Source organism: Astatotilapia calliptera, chromosome 5 (assembly GCF_964374335.1).
Source record: "Astatotilapia calliptera chromosome 5, fAstCal68.1, whole genome shotgun sequence".
Taxonomy (NCBI): Eukaryota; Metazoa; Chordata; class Actinopteri; order Cichliformes; family Cichlidae; genus Astatotilapia; species Astatotilapia calliptera.
In genome coordinates this window covers 14,763,471-14,779,137 of record NC_137426.1, presented here as the reverse complement: position 1 = coordinate 14,779,137, position 15,667 = coordinate 14,763,471, and the positions used below count along the sequence as shown (strand labels likewise).

The 15,667-nt window shown below is 37.8% G+C and overlaps 3 protein-coding genes across 3 annotated transcripts; 1 reads left to right on the top strand and 2 right to left on the bottom strand.

Moving 5' to 3' along the window:
• Positions 1 to 1,231: 1,231 nt before the first annotated feature.
• Positions 1,232 to 3,360, bottom strand: LOC113022227 (tripartite motif-containing protein 16-like). Its single transcript, XM_026167397.2, has one exon. The coding sequence runs from the start codon at positions 3,249 to 3,251 to the stop codon at positions 1,560 to 1,562; it is 1,692 nt and encodes a 563-aa protein (XP_026023182.2). The 5' UTR covers positions 3,252 to 3,360; the 3' UTR covers positions 1,232 to 1,559.
• Positions 3,361 to 4,788: 1,428 nt separating this feature from the next.
• Positions 4,789 to 8,801, bottom strand: LOC113022237 (ADP-ribosylation factor 4-like). Its single transcript, XM_080301234.1, has 6 exons — positions 8,272 to 8,801; positions 7,617 to 7,697; positions 7,414 to 7,523; positions 7,236 to 7,307; positions 6,862 to 6,984; positions 4,789 to 6,687 (listed from the first exon to the last, which is right to left on the bottom strand). The coding sequence occupies exons 1-6, from the start codon at positions 8,336 to 8,338 to the stop codon at positions 6,601 to 6,603; spliced, it is 540 nt and encodes a 179-aa protein (XP_080157360.1). The 5' UTR covers positions 8,339 to 8,801; the 3' UTR covers positions 4,789 to 6,600.
• A 393-nt stretch (positions 8,802 to 9,194) lies between these two features.
• Positions 9,195 to 13,953, top strand: LOC113022235 (ADP-ribosylation factor 4-like). The gene is made up of 6 exons (XM_080301233.1): positions 9,195 to 9,405; positions 11,226 to 11,306; positions 11,400 to 11,509; positions 11,616 to 11,687; positions 11,939 to 12,061; positions 12,432 to 13,953. The coding sequence occupies exons 1-6, from the start codon at positions 9,339 to 9,341 to the stop codon at positions 12,516 to 12,518; spliced, it is 540 nt and encodes a 179-aa protein (XP_080157359.1). The 5' UTR covers positions 9,195 to 9,338; the 3' UTR covers positions 12,519 to 13,953.
• Positions 13,954 to 15,667: the final 1,714 nt, after the last annotated feature.

The following is a 15,667-nucleotide window of genomic DNA, read 5'->3' as shown; positions in this document are numbered from 1 at the left end:
TGTTTGTTCCGGCTATGACACAGTGGTGGTGCGGTGAGCTAGACCAAATGTATTTAATCTGTATTTTATTTGTGTAATGGCCAGCAGGGGGCAGCTGTTCTACAGGTCTATGAGCTGGCTTATTGGCAGTTTCCTGAAGAATTATGGGCTCAATAACTTCATTCAATTCCTAGTTAATAAAACATGAAGCTCATTTAGTAAATTTTAGTCATTATATTGGTATACCTTTTTAACAAAACAAAACCATTATCTCTACGTAAGGTGGATCTGCAAATTGTTTTGCATTTTCATATGAAAAAATAGTTTTCTACTAGTGATGATATTTAATGATGATAGTTTTCTGTCACATGATTTACATATTATTGTAGAAAATGATACTTTATGTAATACTGCAGTGTAAAAAAGCTTAATATATAAATAAAGCTACTTTTTTCCAATTTGGAAAAAAGTAGCTGTGTTAAATGAAAATATCACACTCTGAAATGGGTTGGAGCACAGTAAAATAAAATTATGTGAAATGCAAATTAAAATAAAAGAGCAGTGGAAAGTGGACAGATGATTTTTTTTAAATTCTTAATTAAAATGTCATATAATGATTGATAAAGGACAGAAGTATCTTTGTAAATAATAGGATTCAGGTGATTTGATTAAGTCAGACTTATTGTTTGACAAAGTGTGTACTGCTTAATTGCTATAATAACCTGAACTAAAAAGTTGAAACTGTGGGCATATACACCACGTTGCACATTCAAACCAACAATAGCTAAAGTGCTTTAAAGACGAGGAAATTTATTTTCCTCGTCTAAAAAGAAACAAATACAAGAAAAGCTGGAAGGTATGTTTTTACTGTTTGTTTTTTTTACTGTGATTTTTACTTTTGTCCTATGAACAAAAGTAAAAATCACAGACATTTTATGATCATTAAAATGTGTTTTATTTAGGAAAGTGATGATGATTTGCAAACTGATCAGTGGATAAAAATCCACTGATTTTAACCTACTTTATAGGTTTAAAGTATCTGTATTGGTATCGGCAATCACGGCCGTGTATTTACTTGGTATTGGACTGATACCAAAGTTTGCAATATCACACAGCATCACTAGATGAGTCACCTCATCATCAACTTAAAACAGCTTCTTGCATAGGGATGATCCACATATGCAGTATGTTTTCACCATAATTAAAAATGATCAAAAACACCTTTTTAAAAAATAAATAAATAAATAAATAATTTGTTATGTATGAAAAACATTTATTTTCACACATTACATACAACAAATGATCTATTCAATAATGATAAGTTTTATATTTTGTTTGTCAATTTAGAAAACAACAAAAACACTCAGTTTGCCCTACAGATACATGCAAATGTATCATAGATTTCTTCGCACATGTACAAATTAACGAGAGCAACATCTGTAATGAGGCAGCTCTGCTGATGTCTTCATTAAGTTAACATCATAAACTGGAAGACAAAAACATATAAAGGCATCAATACGAATATGAATTGTTATCAATGTATTTCGAATCCAGATTTAAACCCACTTGAATATGAAAGACTATAAATGTTTGAGTTCACAGAACTTGGCACTTGCTCCAAAAACACACCAACCATTAAGTCGAAGTCCAGCATGGAGCGGCTGAGTGAATGTGGTCTGCACTCTGTGGAGGAGGGTCATGGTTTCAGAGATGCTGTAGAAAGACAGAATACCTGCACAGTGGTCCAGGTACACTCCTATTCTGGAGGACTGAGGACCTGAGATGGGGGTTTGGATGTTGTTGTGCCAAAATGTATAACTGTTTTGGGAACATTTCAATGCCCAAGATCTTGCATTTCCTCCAAATCCACATTCATTCCCCATCCCCGCTCTGTTGATATTCTTGTATGCAACTGCTACATGAACTCCTCCTCTCCATTCAACTTCCCAGTAACAACGTCCAGTCAGTCTATCGGTGCTCAGAACCTGCCAGTAATCAGTGAATCTGTCTGGATGATCAGAATAGGGCTGTTGATTATTCATTGCTGTCGTTTTTCTGTTCCTCTCTGATAATAGCAGCCATGTGTTCGCTGTGTTTGGATCCAGTGTGATTTCATGTGATAATTTTAAGAATCCAGCTCTCCTCTTTGGCTCTGCTTGTGGATCTGAGAGTAAAACATCCACTTCAGTGACTATCAGTGAGATGTCTGTGCATTTCTCTCTCAGAATGTGCTGCAGACTATCTCTGACCTCTGACACAGCTGTTGTCACCACTTCAAAGTACCCCAGAGGACGGATATTGATACTGGATGATTCTGTTGACTCAGTGAGTGCTGACAGTGAGAGATAATTTTGTAGAAATTGGTTGTGATCCTCTGTGTTTAAGAGCGCTTTCAGCTCAGTGTCTTTCCTCTTCAGCTCAGTGATCTCCACCTCCAGCTTCTCCTGAAGCTCTTTGACTCGACTCACTTCAGTTTCCTGCTGGGATCTGATCTGCTGCTTCACATCAGAGCAGCTTTTCTGGATGAGGCAGATCAGCTCAGTGAAGAGCTTCTCACTGTCCTCCACTGCTTTATCAGCAGACTGACTGATGGCCTCCACCTCGTGTTGAAGGAGTTTCACATCTTTTTCTCTGTCCTGGATTCTCTGCTGGATATTTTCTTGACTCACCTCGAGCTCCTTCTGCCTCTCAGTCCTTTCTGCTGCAGCTGAGATCGTGTTGTGGCCTTTATGTTCATCCATTGAGCAGAGATAACAGATGCTCTGATGATCAGTACGGCAATAAATCTTCATCACCTCATCATGACGAGAGCAGATGTTGTCCTGGAGCTTCTTGGACGGCTCCACCAGCTTGTGTTTCTTGAATGTAAGCGAATCATAGTGTGGCTGGAGGTGTTTCTCACAGTAAGACGCCAGACAGATTAAACAAGACTTCATGGCTTTCAGTTTTACTCCAGTGCAGAAATCACAGGCCACATCTTCAGGTTCAGCATAACTGTGATCAGAAGGAGCAGCTTGGAGCCCAATCTTCTTCAGCTCAGCCACTAAATCTGCTAACATGGTGCTCTTCACCAGCGAAGGCCTTGGTGTGAAAGTCTGCCTACACTGGGGGCAGCTGTGGATTTGCTTTGTATCCTCCGAATCCCATTGAGTTTTAATACAGTTCATGCAGTAGCTGTGTCCACAGGGAATGGTCACCGGATCCGTCAGTAAATCCAAGCAGATTGAACAGCAGAATTTTTCCTTGTCCATTAGATTTTTGTGCTGTGCCATTTCACTCTCTCAGTGACTCTCGTTTAGTTTCGCTTTGTCTGAACAGAAACAAACTCTGTTCTCTGAAGGGAACAGATCTCTGCTCTCAACCACCTCCCACAGGAAATGAGGCTGAACTGCAACTGCTCTTGGCAGCATGTCGTTTAAATCCATCCTTAAAAATAGAGATCAGTAAAGAGGAAGTGCCATAGAAATATCGCGATAGAGCTACAAAAAGCTGTTATGAGATGCAGATTATGCTTTGCATGCAAGCATGACATGCTGTGACATGTAGCAGCTTAGAAATCATTTAATATTTTTCCTCATGTTTTGGAAAATTAGTTATCAAACTTTACATTTTGAATCTAATCTTAGTTTAATTCAATTCCGTTTTATTTATACAGCACCAAATCACATCTTTTCCATCTCTGAAAGTGAAGCTTTAACATCTTTTTTTTATTTTTTTTACCTTTACCTGGCAGAACAAGCCACGGTGGAGCCACCAAGTGCACTACTCGGACTGGTTCAAGAAAACAGAGGTGCACAGAGGTGGACTACATCTTACACAGAGGAAGCAATCTGGAAAGGATAGAAGACCTAAGGTGTTGTTAGGGGAGAATGTTAAGAAGAGGAAGTAAATGAAGGCAGAGGCAAGGATTAAGTGGTGGAAGGTGAAGAAGGAGGAATGTTGCACAAAGTTCAGCAAGGGGTTAAGACAGGCACTGCGTAGTAGAGAAGACATTTCACTAGGAAAAGTACAGCACTAGCTGTTTGGTGTATCCACTGAACAGAGTCAAGAGGACAAGGAGACTTGATGGTGAAATGAAGGAGGACAGGAAAGTATTTACTTTTAATTCTTATTCTTATTTTTATTTTCATGTCTATTGAAGCGTAATTTATGACAGTATGTTTGCACTGAAGCACCGCAGCAATTTCCTAATGTTGTAAACCTGCTCAACATTTGGCAATAAAACCCTTTCTGATTCTGATTAAAGAAAGAGTTTAGCAAGGAAAATGTGGGCTAGTCAGGGAGATGAAGAAAATAGACAGTAGAATTGGGAGGCAAGCATACACAAAGGAAAAGGCTTACAGTGAGTTATATGTGAGGCTGGACTGTGGGAAAGAGACAACAATCAATGAGCAGCACTGTGGTTTCACAAGAAAGAACATCACAGATGCTTTGTTTAAGAGTGTTTTTGAGAAGTTCTTTCTCTTTGTGGAAACTACATACGATAGGGTATCAAGAAAGGAGCTGTGGTACTGCATGAGAAAGTTGAAAGTGGGAGAGATGTGTGGCAGATGGGCCCAAGGTGCAGCAATGATGTGTCCATGTGTCCATTAAAAAAGCAAAACAGAGACAAAAGAGAGTTGAAGAATAGAGTTCAGGCATAGTGGAGTAGGTGAAGGTGAGAAGGAAACACTTTTGCAAAGGTCGACCTACTTTACTTTATCTATATCATGGCAGTGAACATTTAGTGCATGTTACTTTATTTTATTGTGAACTCCCTCTGGAAATTCCAACAGTGTGTATTAAAATAACACAAAGATACACAACCTCTCCACCATGACAACTTTATTATACAATAATGACAAAGTGAATCTGGAAAAATAAACATGTTTAGAAAGATTTACGTAATTCATGTGAAAAATAACAATAGCCACAATGCTACAGAAACATCTTAATAGAAACATTCACCCAGAATTTTACCTCATACACCAAGTTTAAACATCACAGTCATGTTTCATAAATAACCACTAAATCATGTGTTTCTGCTACAATGACAAACGACTCCAACAGTTCTTTGGTGAAATAAATGAAATCAATTAGAAGAAATAACCTGAGATAAAAAGTGCAGTTAATTGGTTTTTTTTTTACAATAATGAAAGTTATAAGGAAGCTGAGAGGGACCATCAGAGTCTTCTGTTGATCAAATAAAGTGCACGATTTAGAATTTTCTTTAAAAAAAATCCTAAACTTCTGATTAATTTCACCTCCTTGTGCCTTTAATTTTTTTAAAGAAAACACTCAGAGATAGAAAATCCTTCTTCAATTAAACTAAAGGCAAGTCATGTCTACATTAAGGCCATAGCTTGTAAATGGGGAACAAATCAAAAATGAGGACTGTTCAACAGTTAAAATCATTATAACTGAGTGAATTTAACCACGTTTTACATGGTTTGGTTTGGTGGTCTTTTCTAAAATTTCCCATCAGCATTTTGAATGTCTTTTGTCCTCCACGTGCCAACCCTTATGAAAAATGGTGGCTTCACTGAACAGTGACGCCCTCAGTTTTTAAGTAAATGTAAAAGCCACCAGGGGGCGAAACCTGTGGCTGCAAAAAGACTGATTGTCCTAAAAATCTATGCAAAAACATCCCTCTGCCCTGACCCCACTAAACACTTTCATGATGTCTGGTTTCGGGTCATACTCAATAAGACAGTCATTAATTTACTTAATTATGGTCATTTTAAGAGCCAGGCTATCATTGTGATTGACAAGATATTATCCAATGAGCTGATTGTTTCAAAACAACAATTTGGTGATGGTGAAAAAAAACAAAAAACAAACAAATCTTGAGGCTTTACAGTAATATTTCATTAAGCAGTGGGTGATGTCCATCTATGCTGTGTCTATCAGAGATATAACAGTAGATATACAATTCTTTTATATCTTTGGTCTCATTCGTCCATATTTACAATCACTATTTGGAGTGCGCAGCTGGGTTCACATGACTGGCTGCATCAGAGGGACTGCTAAACAACTTTCATTGTGATGATGGTGCCAGCTAGCTAAGAAAGAGCAGCACTGAGGGTTTTTTTGCAGGTAAAAACAACATAACACATGTTAGGGCGTTATTTGGCACGTGTAGTGAATTTAACGATCAAAGGCACAACTTCTGGCAGCTGTTCATAAAATGTGGTTTAAACATTTCAAACGTCATTTGTGGTAAGGATAAAACTCATCGTGGTCCACTTGAGACAATGCTAACCTTCGATAACTTACGTACTACATTAGTAAGTAAAGTAAGTCTGATAGATGAGAAAAATTAAAACACCGTTCTGGTGTGTCCTGTGGAGGCAGTTTTAAAGCAGCTTGTGTTGTCTCAGAAAGTTTGAACAAAAGTGATTAAAAAAATGAAAAGTTAATAAAAATTAATGAAAAATTAGCCCCGTTTAGACTTTTATCTCCTGTTTTTGAGTCTATTCTAGAACTCTGAGTGACAGCATTTCCCGTCAAATGTCCTTGTGATGAGGCTGATTTAACAGTTGCAAAGTCGCTGCTTCTGAATTCACCTCTCACCTCAGTTCATAGAAGACAGAAGACTCAACAAACAAAGTAAAGCAGAACTCCTCGTCACCCCAACATCTGCTACCGTTTCAGGATCTCATTAGAGAGCCAGTCCAGACCTTCAACCAGACCGGTGCCGCTGACGGCGCAGGACGGCTGGACCGACCACTGCACAGACACAGAAGGATGAAAATATTAACAAGACACAGAACACAGCCGAAACCGTTTATGACTGCAGCTAACAAACCAAGTCACTTTAATCACACTGCTAACCACATGTGGAAGACAGAAAACTCTGGAGCCAAACTTCTCCCATGCTCAGCAGAAGCTGGGGACACCTACCGGCTGTGACACTCCTTTTAAACTCAGGGCCTCGATGATGTCACTGACCGACATGGCTCTGGGTAAATCCTGCTTGTTAGCAAAGACCAGCACGGCCACGCCCTTCAGCTCATCCTCCTGCAACTGCAACAGGACAGTAAAACTAACTTTAACACGAGTCTGATGATGGTCTATTTCAAACTCAGACCTCTGACTGGTACTGTGTGGATTAAAAGCTGAATGAAGCAGTGTCGAAGTACCAAAGTCGTTAAAAGTTAACTAAAACGAAACTAAACTACAAGTAAAAATAAAAACATTATAGTTAACTAAAGTAAAAGCTAAATTAATGAAAACTGATGAAAAACAAAACTATGGATAAGTTTAAATCTTTTTACCAGTGTGTGCAGCTCCTCAGATGCCTCTTTGATCCTCTCCGGGTCGTTGCTGTCGACCACAAATATCAAACCCTGAAGACAAACAGACAATATTTAAAAGCTCCTCACTGCAGCTGCTTCATAAAACACAAACACAAACTCCTGGGTTAAACGCCTGTGTTTACAGCAGCAGTCTCACCTGTGTGTTAACGTAGTAATGTCTCCACAGCGGCCTGATGATCGTCTGACCACCAACATCCCAAACTGTGAAGCTGATGTTCTTATACTCCACAGTCTCCACATTAAACCCTGCACACGCACACACACACGGAAACATGTTTATTATTATTTAACTCTTTTATATTTCTCTCTCATAACAAGATGGAGGTTAAAAATGCTGACCAATAGTTGGGAGGGTGGCGACGACCTCGCCCAGCTTCAGTTTGTACAGCAGGGTGGTTTTACCTGCAGCATCCAGACCCACTGCAGAAACACAAACACACACACATGTTACTGTTGAAAACACAACACATATTCAGCTGTCAAGTATGAGTTTAGGGGCAAAGGATGCAGACATTTTACTTAAGTGAGGGCAATACATAAAATATCCACTTAGAACAACTAAACAAAGTTGACAAAAACCACATACGATCTTAATTTTGCTCAGTTTTTTTGTTTTTAGCTTGCTTTTTTGTTCTTAATGGGTTTTTTTTAATGTAATTAATGGATTGATTTTTCTTTCTTTGTTCAGGCCACACAAATAGTAATTAGTAATAATAACAATGTCTTCACACTGCAGAGGAAGTTCTCACATATTTTACATACTATAGGTGAATTATAAATATAAAGATCATTACTGTTAATGTTATTTTCACTTTGTAAATAAGAAGTAAGCAAAAACTGAGGCGAAAAATGGCAAAAACTGCAGAGACAATGAGTAATAATCCTTAAAGCTTTGATAATTAAACTACACGAGACTCATGTCAGTTTAAATTACATCACAATGTGTCAGAAAGAATAAAATTGCATGTTGTTGTCATAACAAGTATTAACTCACCCATCAAAATCCTGACGGGATGCTTGGAGAAGAGTCTGGAGAAAATGTGTGAGATGATGACGCCCATGGTTCAGGTAAGCCTCAGGTAGAAAGCCTCTCCGCTCGCTGTGCCTCTTTGTGTCTTTGCATGTGTGTGTCGGTGTTTTATAGCGCTGCATTGTGTTGTTTTGCTCTGTGTATGTGTTATCCATGGTGTCATCAAGACTGCTGTCAAATCTGGACACGGTGGAACTAGCAACAACACCGGAAAACACTGGAAAACTCAACTTCCGCTAATCCAGCTTTCAATTTAAGAGCGCTTTCGAGCCGTTGGAATTGTTGGAAAACAGAATCAGAGATATCAGAAGTTAGAACAATAAACTCAGGAACAAGATTACTGTTACACAGCACCGCAACATTTTTACTTAAATTATGTCATGGAAATGCAACAAAACCTGATTGAACAATTTAAAGATTGTTTTATTCATATGCAAAACAAATTTAATTGTTCTGCGCATTAAATTGCAAAACATTTCTTTAACAAAATGGGAACAGAGGAACAAAAACACTGTAATACATCTTCCATTTTTACCTTGTTTGCTAAAGTTAAAACTCTAAAGTTTTGTAAAGGCAACTATATGTGAAATGAAAAATTGTGCTCTTGATCCTCAGTTACCACTTTTTGATAAGCAAGTGTTTATTTTCTTAATGTGAGTAGATTGTATGTGTTAGTTATGATCTCCAGTCAGGTTTCAAAAGTCATTTTATTGCTTAGTTGGTTCCAAATAATAATAATGATAAGAAGAAGAAGAAGAAAACGAAACAATTCCAACGGCTCGAAAGCGTTCTTAGTTTGAAAGCTGGATTAGCGGAAGTTGAGTTTTCCAGTGTTTTCCGGTGGTGTTACTAGTTCCACCGTGTCCAGATTTGACAGGAGTCTTGATGACACCATGGGTAACACATACACAGAGCAAAACAACACAATGCAGCGCTATAAAACACCGACACACACATGCAAAGACACACAGAGGCACAGCGGAGACGCTTTCTACCTGAGAGACACTTTCTACCTGAGGCTTACCTGAACCATGGGCGTCATCATCTCACACATTTTCTCCAGACTCTTCTCCAAGCATCCCGTCAGGATTTTGATGGGTAAGTTAATACTTGTTAGCTTAATTATCAGAGCTTCCAGTATGCCGAGTTCTTACTGATATCGCTGTAGTTGTAGTCCCGTACAAGCAAAGTCTGCAGTTTTGTTAAGTTTTCTCCTCACTTTTTGGTTGTTTTCTACTTACAAAGAGCAAATAAGTTTAAAAGTTATGGTTCTTATCTTTATCACCTACAGTATATATCTATAACATCTGTAATTATCTGTATAGTGCATCTGTTTGAGGGGTTTCTTTGTGGTGACTGATTCAAACGATTTTCACTCAAAGGAGACTATAAAGTCATTTTATCTTATCTCAGTTTAGGATAAGCTTTATTAGATAGTTAAGGTTGACCTTGAATATATTTGACTTTTAATTATTAATTAATCGTTTCAGACTTATATTTTTCTTTACTTATTAAAAAAAATATTACTATGACAATCAAGCGCAAGCAAACAAAAAACAACAACATGTCATTAACAACGTAAAGAAACTTTTTCTTATACTGAGCAACTTCAGAAGAAAGCTGTTGTGCAGTTTTTGCAAACTTGAGCCTCAGCTTTGATTCATTCAAATTTCTTCTAATGAAAAAATCTTTCTGGGACTCTATGATGCCCACAGTTTGCATTGCAAATGAATATTTTTACATAGCCTGCCCTTATTTGCTGTTGCCATATTACATAATACACTGAATACACTGGAATGTGAAGAATAATAAGTACTACAGTATGTGTGGCTAGGTATAAGTATTACGTACTTTTATTTGTATTACAGGTACTTAACTGATGATGGATTACATACAGAACCTGTGTTCATCTTATAAAATATGACTTGTTATGTTAAGTGATGGTAATCAGCTGCAAGCTATATAACTAAAATACTACTTTACGTTAATGCATCAGCAGCCATAGAATATAATTGATATTACTGATGTGTAGCATAACAATACACAAGGGAATGTTCTTGTTTTTGTTCTTAGACTCTGCTAGAGCAGCTTTGCATGATTGACAGTTCCAAATAATTCTTATTTGTTTAATACTGGGCCTTGGTGCAGCCAGGTTCATCCTCTGTCTGAGGCAAGATGTTGTAGTTCCTCCCCGTCTTCTTCCTGTTCTAGCTCTGTTCTAGGATGCCCTCTGAACCCAGTGGAGGTGGTGAGTGACAGGAGAACGGCGGCTAAGCTGTCATCCCTGATGGACAACATCTCCCACCCCATGCAGCAGACTGTGACAGCACTGAGCAGCTCCTTCAGTGGGAGACTGCGGCACCCACGGTGTGGGACGGAGAGATTTCACAGGTCTTTCCTCCCCACTGCTGTCAGACTCCATAATAAAGACTTTAACTGATCAAGCACACACATCCATACATATGCAATAATACTAAGTGCAATAATCCTTTCTGTCATCGTTGTATTTTTACTCAGTTGTATATAGTATTTGTATTTGTATTCTATTTTTTATCTTATTGTATATTTATTTTATTTTATTCTATTCTGTACAGTTGTGTACTGTATTTATTCTTATTGTATTCTAATTTTTGCCTCATAACTTTTGCACTGTCCACTTCCTGCTGTGACAAAACAAATTTCCCAAGTGTGGGACTAATAAAGCTTATCTTATCTTATCTTAGCTTATCTTATCTTATTGGCTGCCCCTCAGAAACTAGGGGTTCTCAAATGAAAGTTGTTCTAAGTGGATATTTTATGTATTGCCTTTACTTAAGTAACATGTCTGCATCCTTTGCCTCCAAACTCATATTTGACAGCTGAATATGTGTTGTATTTTCAACAGTAACACTTGTGTGTGTCTGTTTGTGTTTCTGCAGTGGGTCTGGATGCTGCAGGTAAAACCACCCTGCTGTACAAACTGAAGCTGGGCGAGGTCGTGACCACGATCCCAACTATTGGTCAGCATTTTTAACCTCCATCTTGTTATGAGAGAGAAATATAAAAGAGTTAAATAATAATAAACATGTTTCCGTGTGTGTGTGCGTGTGCAGGGTTTAATGTGGAGACTGTGGAGTATAAGAACATCAGCTTCACAGTTTGGGATGTTGGTGGTCAGACGATCATCAGGCCGCTGTGGAGACATTACTACGTTAACACACAGGTGAGACTGCTGCTGTAAACACAGGCGTTTAACCCAGGAGTCTGTGTTTATGTTTTATGAAGCAGCTGCAGTGAGGAGCTTTTAAATATTGTCTGTTTGTCTTCAGGGTTTGATATTTGTGGTCGACAGCAACGACCCGGAGAGGATCAAAGAGGCATCTGAGGAGCTGCACACACTGGTAAAAAGATTTAAACTTATCCATAGTTTTGTTTTTCATCAGTTTTCATTAATTTAGCTTTTACTTTAGTTAACTAGAATGTTTTTATTTTTACTTGTAGTTTAGTTTCGTTTTAGTTAACTTTTAACGACTTTGGTACTTCGACACTGCTTCATTCAGCTTTTAATCCACACAGTACCAGTCAGAGGTCTGAGTTTGAAATAGACCATCATCAGACTCGTGTTAAAGTTAGTTTTACTGTCCTGTTGCAGTTGCAGGAGGATGAGCTGAAGGGCGTGGCCGTGCTGGTCTTTGCTAACAAGCAGGATTTACCCAGAGCCATGTCGGTCAGTGACATCATCGAGGCCCTGAGTTTAAAAGGAGTGTCACAGCCGGTAGGTGTCCCCAGCTTCTGCTGAGCATGGGAGAAGTTTGGCTCCAGAGTTTTCTGTCTTCCACATGTGGTTAGCAGTGTGATTAAAGTGACTTGGTTTGCATAAACTGTGCAGGGGGCAACACACAGACTTGCTGATTAGTGCTGAGAAACTGATTAATAACATACAAGAAGAACAAGACAGGTATTATCTGTGTTGGCACACCTGTCAGTCAAAGCAGCCATGCCCCAAACTGAACCCACATGCAGTTATTATGAAAGAGTAATTAGCTAAAACGATTCATTACAAGTTGAAGACGTTGATGAATGCTGTTTGTAGCCCTATTGTTTCTGTGTCTTGTTAATATTTTCATCCTTCTGTGTCTGTGCAGTGGTCGGTCCAGCCGTCCTGCGCCGTCAGCGGCACCGGTCTGGTTGAAGGTCTGGACTGGCTCTCTAATGAGATCCTGAAACAGTAGCAGATGTTGGGGTGACGAGGAGTTCTGCTTTACTTTCTATGAGCGAACAGTGAATCCAGAAGGAGCGTGTAGGATCCTTTGCAACTGTTAAATCTGCCTCATCACAAAGACATTTGACAGCAAATGTAGCGCTTCATGCAGCTGTCATGTGAACCCAGCTGTGCACTTTTAAATATGGACGAATGAGATTTCAGACACGATTGTGGTTAAATCCTCAGCAGGAGGGACCAAAGATGGAGTATTTTATATCTGCTGTTATATCTCTGATAGAGACACCATAAGATGGACGTTGGTTAATGAACTACTGCTGTGAAGCCTCGAGTTCAGTTCAGTTTTTTTTCTTTTTTTCACCATCACCAATGAGCTGATTGTTTTGAAACAATCAGCTCATTGGATAATGTCTTGTCAATCACAAGGATAGCCGGGCTCTTAAAATGACCATAATGAACTAAATGGACTGACGGTTTTATTCAATATGACCTGAGTGTTTAGTGGGGTCAGGGCAGAGGGATGTTTTTGCATAGAATCTGTAGGACAAGCAGTCTTTTTGCAGCCACAGGTATCGCCCCTGGTGGCCATTACAATGCACTTACAAACTGTGAGGACTTCACTGTTCAGACCCAAAAACTATATTTGTCTTTCATATTGCCCATGTTCCTACAGCAGACATTTAGTGTTTTGAGTCAGCTAAAATGTCTCCATTTTTTTTTAATGGGTTGGCATGAGGAGGACAAAAGACATTCAGAATACTAATAGGAAATTTTAGAAAAGACTACCAAACCAAACCATGTAAAAAGTGGTTAAATTCAATCAGTTATAATGATTTTAACTGTGAACAGACGTCATTTGTGATTTGTTCCCCATTTACAAGCTGTGGCCTTAATGTAGACACGAGTTGCCTTTAGTTTAAATGATGTAGGATTTTCCACCTCTGAGTGTTTTATTTAAATGATTTAAAGGCACAAGGAGGTGAAATTAATCAGAACTTTAAAAATGTAAAATTTTAAAAGCTAAAGAAAATTCAAAATCGTGCACTTTGCACTCCCTCTCGGCTTCCTTATAACCTTCATTTTCGTAAAATCAAAATTTAACTCCACTTTTTATCTTCATCATTTTTATTTGAGGTTATTTCTTCTAACTGATTTCATTTATTTCACAAATGAACTGTTGGAGTCGTTTGTCATTGTAGTAGAAACACATGATTTAGTGGTTATTTATGAAACATGACTGATGTTGAAACTTGGTGTATGAAGTAAAATTAAAGAGGACGTAATATGCTGCTGCTTTTGTTGGGTGAATGTTTCTGTTAAGGTGTTTCTGTAGCATTGTGGCTATTGTTATTTTTCACATGTATTACATAAATCTTTCTTACCTTGTTTATCTTTTCAGAGTCCCTTTGATTGTATTTATTGTATAATAAAGTTGTCATGGTGGAGAGGTTGTGTATCTTTGTGTTATTTTGATAAACACTGGGCTTTTACTTGCTCTGCTCTTTGATAATATGGAAATTACTGTTTGAATAAAACAATAAAATAAAATTCACAGTAAAATAAAAGAAACATGCGCTAAATGGGGGAATAGTTAGGATTACAGTAGGACATTAAAAACATTGTACGATGGCCACAGATCAAATACAGGCAGAAAGATAAACGAGGGGACAAAACAGGAAGTAAACAGGAGAGCAGTTTATAGCATGCAAAAGAGTCACGTAAAATCATTTAAGACAGTGGCCAAGAAAAAAAAAAAACACCATCACAGTCTGTTTTATTTTGGTAAGGATCTAACTTCCTGTCCTTTTCTAAAGGTTAAATATTCGTTGTTAGCAGAATTTCTGTCAGTGTTTAATTAAAAGAACAATCAGGTTTAAACCACAATTCAAATAATTCATGAAGGACATAAAAACAATCAGTTGTCTTCTATAAAAATATAAGATGACATTTTAAGATGTTTTCAAGGAATTGTTTTTTAATACCACATTTAGTTAATACTCTTCTGCTCAGCAGTTTGGGGTCTTTTAGAAAAAAGCACAAAATTAATTGATGTAAAATTCTGTATACTCCAATTAATGAATCATTAATAATGAACTATTAGCATAATATCTCAATATGTTTTAATAAAGTTTGACTCGAACTGCTGCTAAATGTAAAGAACCTCAAAACTGTAAAACCCCAAATCTAAAAAAGTTGTTTTTGCAGTGCAGTAAAAATCACATAAGGGTAACTTGAAAAGTGTTTACTCTGATTACACAAACATTATGCAGAAGTAGATGATGGACAATAGGTACTGATTTGTAAATGACTGTATATTTCTAACTAACTAGGGAGCTCATTCTGTTTCTCTTGACAATACTTGCTTGAAAAAAGGCAGATGCGAAATGTAAATGTGAGGTCAGAGGTCAAATGTGACATCATGTTTTAAACCTTTATATGGTATTTTCTATTATGTTGACAATCTACATCACACTTGGTTACAAGGATTTTTGTCAATTTTCAACCAATAAACCTTGACCTTGAAGACCTTGGTGGATGTCAGCCAAATTCTAACCATAGTAGGAGCACTGGTTAAAATCTAGTGTCTCAGATGGTGCATCAGTATCTATGAAAGGTACATGCAGGTCTTAGACCAACGTAACATCCCATCCACATGATTTAAGGGAAGGTGCTGCATCAGGACAGTTATTTACTGATGCAAATCTCACATAACAGCACAGCCTCTTATTACTGCCTTCAAATTCAAAAGGAGCTAATACTTTTCTTAAAATGTTAAATTCACTCAGTTGAAACACTTGACATGTTTTCCATGTTCTATTGTGAGTAAAATACACGTTTATGAATCGTCGTAAATTCTGTTTTATTTACATTTTACACAGTTCACCAACTTTTTTGGTTGGTGAACCAAATCGGGGTGAATCGGGGTTGTTCAGTCGTTGGAAAAGCAGTGGAAACAATGAGCTGATCTTTGTAAGAATAATATGTGTTTTTCCGCAGCCTGGGATAAAGACTGTGACAAATAAAGGGATACAATAAGATATGGTAACTAAAATGTCAGAATTTATTAACAAAGAAAAAAATGAACAGAACGTGTATTCATCCACCAGTCTGTAAAGTGACGATGTAGATCAGGAGTCTCAAACTTAAACGAGCTGTGGG

What these genes read in the sequence shown, in the direction of transcription:
- LOC113022227 (XM_026167397.2), bottom strand. Translation starts at nt 3,251, where the DNA reads ATGGCACAGCACAAAAATCTAATGGACAAGGAAAAATTCTGCTGTTCA.
- LOC113022235 (XM_080301233.1), top strand. Translation starts at nt 9,339, where the DNA reads ATGGGCGTCATCATCTCACACATTTTCTCCAGACTCTTCTCCAAGCAT. An exon ending in CTGAGGAGCTGCACACACTG is followed by an intron (nt 11,688 to 11,938) that starts GTAAAAAGATTT and finishes GTCCTGTTGCAG; the next exon opens with TTGCAGGAGGATGAGCTGAA. An exon ending in TAAAAGGAGTGTCACAGCCG is followed by an intron (nt 12,062 to 12,431) that starts GTAGGTGTCCCC and finishes GTGTCTGTGCAG; the next exon opens with TGGTCGGTCCAGCCGTCCTG.
- LOC113022237 (XM_080301234.1), bottom strand. Translation starts at nt 8,338, where the DNA reads ATGGGCGTCATCATCTCACACATTTTCTCCAGACTCTTCTCCAAGCAT. An exon ending in CGCCACCCTCCCAACTATTG is followed by an intron (nt 7,524 to 7,616) that starts GTCAGCATTTTT and finishes GTGCGTGTGCAG; the next exon opens with GGTTTAATGTGGAGACTGTG. An exon ending in CTGAGGAGCTGCACACACTG is followed by an intron (nt 6,985 to 7,235) that starts GTAAAAAGATTT and finishes GTCCTGTTGCAG; the next exon opens with TTGCAGGAGGATGAGCTGAA.